Source organism: Pleurodeles waltl, chromosome 7 (assembly GCF_031143425.1).
Source record: "Pleurodeles waltl isolate 20211129_DDA chromosome 7, aPleWal1.hap1.20221129, whole genome shotgun sequence".
Taxonomy (NCBI): Eukaryota; Metazoa; Chordata; class Amphibia; order Caudata; family Salamandridae; genus Pleurodeles; species Pleurodeles waltl.
The window spans coordinates 1,264,616,890-1,264,624,982 of record NC_090446.1 but is presented as its reverse complement, the minus strand read 5'-3'; the positions used below and the strand labels follow the sequence as shown (position 1 = coordinate 1,264,624,982).

The window sequence follows — 8,093 nt, the reverse complement described above, 5'->3', positions numbered from 1 at the left end:
CAGGGTCAGTAAATTAAATGCAACTAGTGAGCTTGAAACACTCAATGTGTCCTTTAAACATGTCTTAGGCACATCATTGCAGCCTGTGTGTGCAGTTTTAAACTGCCGTTTTGACCTGACAAAAGAAAACTTTTGCCAAGCGTAAACCCTCCTTCTAACACTTAAACGTCACCTCTAGGATAAACCACAGAAAGCCCATGGGGCAAGGTACATTTTAATTAAAAAGTTAGATATGTTTTTTTTTTTACTTTTACATGTTCTAATATTAAAAGTCTCCTAAATTAGTTGTTCATTACTGTGAAACCTACCTCCCCCATGGAATAACACTTGGTTACCTTCTTACATATAATAGGTGATAACACTTGTTTTGGCGCAAGTATGAATTTCATGTTTGGAGTCTGGAGAATTGCAACTGAAATTGCTCACTAACAGTGAAGTCATATTTTAAGTCAAAATTCTGAAAATGCCAGTCTTAGAAAATTTGCGAAAACAACAGCTGATGGACGGAATGCAGAACAAATCAAACATTCACCCCCAGTCACAGATCTAGGTCTAATCCATCAGTTTTTTTGCTTACCATGCAATTCCAGATGGACCCAGCCATATGCAAATCAGTCTTGACCCTGTTCCCCAGGGGAGGAGTCCAGCCCAAACTGCCAGGCCAGGATCTCCCTGAACCAGAAACAAATGTCCTGAGACTGGTTTCATGGTATCACTCACCATTCATCAGCCAAGCTAGCTTGAACCCAGTGACATAGCAAGCACGGGACTCACGTCTAGGCATACCCTTCTCACTTGGGGCAACAAATGCAAAAACAACAGATCAGGGACAGGGTCAAGACTGATTTGCATATGGCTGGGTCCAAAGTTGGGTGGCATGGTGAGCAAAAGAACGATAGATTAAACCCAGTTCTGTGACTGGAGATGAATGTTGAAAAAGTTTCAGCACTTCAGCCATCATCCTTTTGCGTTGCTAAAGTTGCCCTAATTGGGATGGGGATGTCTAGACGTGGGTCCCTTTCTGACTGTGCCACTGGACTCAGGCTAGCTTGGCTGATGAAGGGTGATACCCTAAAACGAGTCCCAGGATGCTTGTTTCCGGTCCAGGGAGGACCTGGCCTAGCAGTTCGGGCTGGAGTATTCCCATGGGGTACAGGGTCAAGACTGATTCGCATATGGCTGGGTCCAAACTGGGGTGGCATGGTGAGCAAAAGAATGATGGATTCAACCCAGGTCTGTGACTCGGGGTGAGTGTTTGAAAAGTTTCAGCGCTCCGTCCATCATCCTTTTGTGTTGCCTAACTCTTAGAAAATTTTGATTTTTTTGTTCTATCCATTTGGTGCCTGCAGACTGTTCCTGGGCCATACGATTAGGTGTAGTTAGCAGTTGGCCTTTGTGTTTTTCTCTCATACAGTATCACAATAGAGGGTGTGAGTGTTGATAGGCTGAGTCCTGCTTGCTTGATGGCAGGGTGGAGCTGTCACAGACCACTCTTGTACTTTAAAGGCACTGGCCCAGCTCAAACGCAAAGGACTTCACATTAGCCTGTCATACCCCCAGACAGACTGGGACCAGGGTAGGAAAGTAGAAAATTCCGGAAACTTCTGTAGGGTAAATCCCAAAAGTTTCTTCCTTTTCAACATGGACACCAGGCATAAAAAGGGGATCAGCATACCCACTCTTCAACACGTTCCGGAGCCTGCAGATACTTCAGAAGAAGAACTGCCCTGCTGTCAGATAACTACTTGGCTGCTTGAGGCCCCTCTAGCTATCTGAGAAGGAAGGCTGGACCTGCACCCTTCATCTTAGGCTGAAGTGACGCCCTTCAATAGTCAGCTGATTGACCTTCTCTTCTCACCTACAGTGACACAACAAGCTCCAGAGGTCCTCCTGGAACTGCCCAGCCGACCTCCTGCACTGGACTTGCAACTGGGCTTATAACTGGAACTGCCTGAGCCATGCTGGCCTCTGCTGGCCTCTGATGGAGTAGGTTCCTGATCCCCAGGAGGTGCCCCTCAGGTCCTGGACTCATGGTATGGCATCAGTTGAGCTCCTACTAAACTAAACTAAACAAAAAGGACAAATCCGGAGGTTTGGGGTTTGTATGTTCATCTGCATAAGATGCTACTTTGATTCCAAAAGTTTCAATCAAAGTGTCTAAAGATGCCATATAAACATTAAGGAGTGTAGGGATTATTGATGAGGCTTGAGGAGCACCATACTGAAGCTCTAATGTTTAGATGCACAATGAGAATTTGCATCCAATTGATGTCTATTGCATAGGAAAGACTGAAACCATTTCAATGCTTGAGCACAAATACCCATCTCTGACAATCTCTGTAACAAAAGCGGATGAGAAACTGTATTGCACACTGCAGATGAATCTAACATAATGAGGACAGCATTCATCCTTCTCTCTAAGATCATTATATTCAGTTACCCCCATACAGATATGTGAATTTGTACATGATTTCATGGGCTCCAACAGGTCATGTTATTTGCTAGGAAGACATGGGATGAAATCTTACATAATAAAGAATATAAAAAGAGCCAGTGGCAAATTTGTCTTCAAATACCCAGGTATTACAAGCACACACAATGTGTGCTCACTATAACACCAAGGGTTCATGAGTCCCTTCCAAGGGTTCATGTGTTATGCTAATAATGGCCAAAATTATACCAAGGCTGCCACTGTGCCCAGTCTCGGTGCCATAACATCCAGGATGCTCACGGAACATGAGTTATTGCCATTAGTATGTGAGAAGTGGTCACTTTTCTGTCATGGACGGCTAGAGGTAGGACAGTAATGCTCCTAATAGGTAAGTGATGGCAGACAGTATGGAATACAACCAAATATGTTTAAAATAACCAAATATGACCATCATTATGCCACTATTATGTCATGAACTTACAGAATTGTGTCAAAGACAAAGCTGTTATGATGGAGGCCAGCATACCCATCTGATAGTAATTGACTCTAGGTTTATCTTCCAGGAAATTTGACTGTTTTTTAGGGAGGGACACATTGTCAGACAGATACTGACATAAATTAATTGAGATGAGACTCCTAAGTTTTTCTGGCCTGGATTCATACCATGCTTTCCTCAGCTCTTGTGTTGATTATGCTCCTAACTAACACGTTTTCACTCTGGCAATTGCAGTCAGATAATTTAGTGGTCAATACTGGTTACTGCTGCCACTCTTCTTTGCTGGTGCATTGTTCACACATGTAATGTGACTGATAGAGCTGGACATTTATTGGATTTAGAGTAAATACAGATGATCATGTGGGAGACCCCATCAGCCAACACAGTGTGTGTTTGAGAGTTATCATGAGTCCCTGTGATTGGTTTGGATTGCTTTCACTCTAAAGGTCTTGAAATGAGCAGTGTCACTCTCTTAATTAGGCACAGACTCTCCGAGATGGGCTAGACTTGGCTTCACCTCTGAGAGCTTCTTTGAGGGTGTGGATGGGCTACCAGCAGCTCCTGAGCTACTCGTTGCAGACCCCTGATCTTATTAGTACATGAGTAAGCACTTCCATTTAGTCTAATGTAGAAGCCAGGTTGTTAGAAATAGGTTTGTGTATGTTTTGCAATAAGGCTAATGTAAGGTCCGTTGTTACAGTGGACAGGATATTTGAAGACACAATAAAGGGCAATACTTAGTTATTGGGGCATATTACTGTCTGTTCTGTTAGGATGTCAGTTGTGGAAACTTAATAGACACTAGTTCAGGTTGAGTGCTATGAGATTGAGTTCCTTCCTCTGTCTGTAGGGAATCTTGGTCACTGTTTGTTTAATGGTTGGTGTTAGAAATTGGGTCTTTGGTTGAAAGTCAGGGTACCTCCTGTTTAAGCAAGGACCCTCACTCTAGTCAGGGTAAAAGAGAATGACCCTCAGCTAATCCCTGCTTACCCCCTTGGTAGCTTGGCAGAGCAGTAGGCCTAACTTCAGAGTGCTAAATATAAAGTATTTGTACCAACACACACAGTAACTTAATGAAAACACTACACCAGTTTAGAAAAATAGGAAATATTTATTTAAACAAAACAAGACCAAAACGACAAACATCCAACATACACAAGTCAAGTTATGAATTTTTAAAGATGAAACTCAAAAATAGCGCTTAGAAACACAAAATGCTTCGATGAGGAGTTAACACGGCGTCATAACGGAGTCGTTCCCAACAATACGACACTAGATCATCGGACACGGAGTCGCGTAGGCCCCCAGGTACAGTAGCTTGGTGAAGAAATTAAAACAAACCGATGCGCGAAGTCGGGGATCGTGGCGTATGTGCGAAATGTTGAATCTATGCACTTTGAGTGGCATCGGTCACAACGTGGTGGGGCGACTTCCACGGAGTTGTGGACTTCAGTGGGGCTGCAGCAATGTCAGGCCTGCGTAGGTCGTTGCGTTCCAGCGAAGATCACGGATTCGGTTGCAGGTGGCGTCACCGGATTTAGCAGCGGCGTCGGTCTGAAATCGTCCAAAGTCGATTTCCTTGGATTTTCACCAGCTTTCCTTTCAAGGGGCCAGGAACTGGATAAGTCACCACTTATCAGAGCAGGAGTCTTTCCAGAGAGTCCAGGTGCTGGCAGAGAGAAGTCTTTGCTGTCCCTGTGACTTCAATCAACAGGAGGCAAGCTCTAAATCAAACCCTTGGAGATGTCTTCTCAAGATGGAAGACACACAAAGTCCAGTCTTTGCCCTCTTACTCTGGCAGAAGCAGCAACTGCAGGATAGATCCACAAAGCACAGTCACAGGCAGGGCAGCTCTTCTTCCTCAGCTCTTCAGCTCTTCTTCAGGCAGAGGTTCCTCTTGTTTCCAGAAGTGTTCCTAAAGTCTGTGGTTTTGGGTGCCCTTCTTATACCCAATTTCTCCTTTGAAGTACACCTACTTCAAAGTAGAGTCTCTTGTGAATGTGAAATCCTGCCGTGCCCAGACCACGCCCCAGACACTCACCAGGGGGTTGGAGACTGCAATGTGTGAGGACAGCCCTTTCAGGTGTAAGTGACCACTCCTCCCTCCTAGCACAGATGGCTCATCAGGAAATGCAGACTACACCCCAGCTCGTTTTGTGTCACTGTCTAGTGTGAGGTGCAACCAGCCCAACTGTCAAACTGACCCAGACAGGGAATCCACAAACAGGCAGCATCACAGAAATGGTATAAGCAAGAGAATGCTCACTTTCTAAAAGTGGCATTTTCAAACACACAATCTTAAAATCAAATTTACTAAAAGATGTATTTTTAAATCGTGAGCTCAGAGACCCCAAACTCCACATGTCCATCCACTCCCAAAGGGAATTTACACTTTAATCAGATTTAAAGGTAGCCCCCATGTTAACATATGAGAGGGACAGGCCTTGCACCAGTGAAAAACGAATTTAGCAATATTTCACTGTCAGAACATATAAACACAATACTGTATGTCCTACCTTAACCATACACTGCACCCTGCACTTGGGGCTACCTAGGGCCTACCTTAGGGGTGTCTGACATGTAAGAAAAGGGATGGTTTAGGCCTGACAAGTGGATACACTTGCCAAGTCGAATTTACAGTTAAAACTGCACACACAGACACTGCAGGGGTGAGACATGTTTACAGAGCTACTTATGTGGGTGGCAAAACCAGTGCTGCAGGCCCACTAGTAGCATTTGATTTACAGGCCCTGGCACCTCTAGTGCACTTTACTAGGGACTTACTAGTAAACAAATATGCCAATCATGGATAAACCAATTGCATACAATTTACACAGAGAGCATATGCACTTTAGCACTGGTTAGCAGTGGTAAGGTGCTCAGAGTTAAAAAAAACAACAGCAACAGGCCAGAACAAAATTGGAGGCAAAAGGATTGGGGATGGCCCGCATAAGCAAAAAAGTCCAACAGTTGGTCTTAAGGATAGAATGACCACAAAGGGGATTAGGTAATTGGTGGTCACTTCAGAAGATTACAGATTTCCTGTTACTGTAATACGTTCATATGGACATAAAGTTACATCTTTGGGGTGATTAGTTGTATATGCCAATCCAGCAATGGGCTGGATAGTTAAATGCCTATTGCAGTCCAGGATCATTGTACTGATAGGATTCATGAGTTGTCAGTGACTTCCACCAAGCATTCTCAAGTGGCTGCAAGATGACATATCCAGTCTGATATTAAATTCCTTAAATCAATAATGAACGATGGTCTGAATCTCTATAATTACTGACATTGTAAGATGTATTCCATTCGACTTTTGATCCCGTCTTAAAACTTTAAAAGAGATAAACTTTAATTTTGGAAGAATTTGATGCCATGCACTGTCTTCTTTCCTTAAAAGGTTTGTAATGTTGAACAAAAATCGGGTATGTGAAAAAGTGCTCATTCATAGTGTACCACATCCAAGGCGATCTATTCAGTTCAATTCAATGAGATGCAAACGTGTTGTTTATCCTCACAGTTTAATTCACCATGTACCGTTTCTTCAGACAAATATTTGCAAGTATATTGTGAACCCAAATGTGTAATCCTTAACATCATGGAAACTGTGGCACGTGCGTGATGTTGACGACTGATGTAAAATTGGCCAAATAAGCTTTCTCTCTTCCTATTTCTACAGATAATGAAAAGTGCAAACCGTAGCCGTGTGACAGAGTTTATCCTCCTGGGTCTTTCAGACCAGCCAGAGCAGCAGATAATTTTCTTCATGGTATTCCTATTCATGTACACTGTGACTTTTGTGGGGAATCTTGTTATAATCTCAGTCACTAATGCTGACTCTCGACTTCATAAACCAATGTATTTTTTCTTGGCCGTTTTTTCTCTGGTGGACATTTCATTCTCTTCAGTTACAGTCCCCAAAATTCTGACCAACCTTCTCCTGGAAAGAAAATCAATCTCGTTCCATGGTTGCATCACGCAGCTCTTTTTTTTCATGTGGTTTGGAAGCATGGAGGTCTTGTTTCTGGCCGTCATGGCATATGACCGCTATGTGGCAGTTTGCCACCCTCTTCACTATACCATGATCATAACGAAACAAGTCTGCCTGCAACTGGTGGTGTGTTCTTGGGTGCTAAGCCTTCTGAATGCACTGCTACACACTGCAATGACGTCCCAGCTGACCTTCTGTGGGCCTAACATCATTCACCACTTCTTCTGCGACATTCCTCCACTTTTAGAGCTCTCCTGTTCAGACACATTCATCAACGAACTTGTCGTCTTCACGGAGGGTGGTTTAGTTCTGCTCAGCCCCTTCTTTTTTATTGTCCTGTCATATGCTCAGATTATCTCCACCATTTTAAAGATCCATTCAGAGGAGGGGAGACGTAGGACATTCTCCACATGCTCGTCCCACTTGGTGGTCGCGGGTCTTTTTTATGGCACTGTCCTTTTCATGTACTTTCGGCCCTCCTCGAGTTTCGTCCTTGATTATGACCGGGCAGTGAGTGTAGTATACACAATTTTGACTCCAATGTTAAATCCATTTATATATACTCTAAGGAATAAAGAGATGAAAGATGCTCTGGTAAAAGTACTTAGAAGCAGGAATAGGTAATTCAGAATAAATACATATATATACATATATGTCTAGGTGATAGCATTTGTCTGTGGTTTAGATATGACTATTAAAGTACACAAAAAGGGGATGACGGGCCTTAGGCAGCATTTCTTCCTTAGCCTACCGTCTTTGTGGTATTTCCTTTAGGTATATGCTTGAACTCACTATTATATCATTCGGGGATGTTCCCCACGCGTTTATCTCATTTACATATATAGGTGTCTTTAAAGGGAAAGCACTTGTATAAACCATTTCACTTTAAGAATTAGTTATACTGAATCAGTTTCGTTCAACGATGTAATAATCTCACACAACCATCTGAGTATAACTTGTTAATATTAACCTTTGTAGTTTTTTTCCAGTGATTCTATTGCTGTATTTGCTTTGTGAATATTCGTTCAACATTTCAACCAAAAGTAGATGTACAGAATGCAATGTTTAAATGTTTTAACCTGCTTCCCTGGTTTAATGCCCTAATTAGAAAAATAACAAGGTAAAGTTCGGTTGTGGTTCTTTCCAAGTATTATATATTCCCAAAAAATCAA

General features: G+C 42.8%; 1 protein-coding gene across 1 annotated transcript; it reads left to right on the top strand.

Annotated features, from left to right (window-relative positions):
* The first annotated feature begins 6,612 nt into the window (after positions 1-6,612).
* On the top strand, positions 6,613-7,545 carry LOC138247015 (olfactory receptor 1f45-like). Its single transcript, XM_069201766.1, has one exon. It carries the CDS (start codon positions 6,613-6,615, stop codon positions 7,543-7,545), a length of 933 nt encoding a protein of 310 aa, XP_069057867.1.
* Positions 7,546-8,093: the final 548 nt, after the last annotated feature.

What these genes read in the sequence shown, in the direction of transcription:
- LOC138247015 (XM_069201766.1), top strand. Translation starts at nt 6,613, where the DNA reads ATGAAAAGTGCAAACCGTAGCCGTGTGACAGAGTTTATCCTCCTGGGT.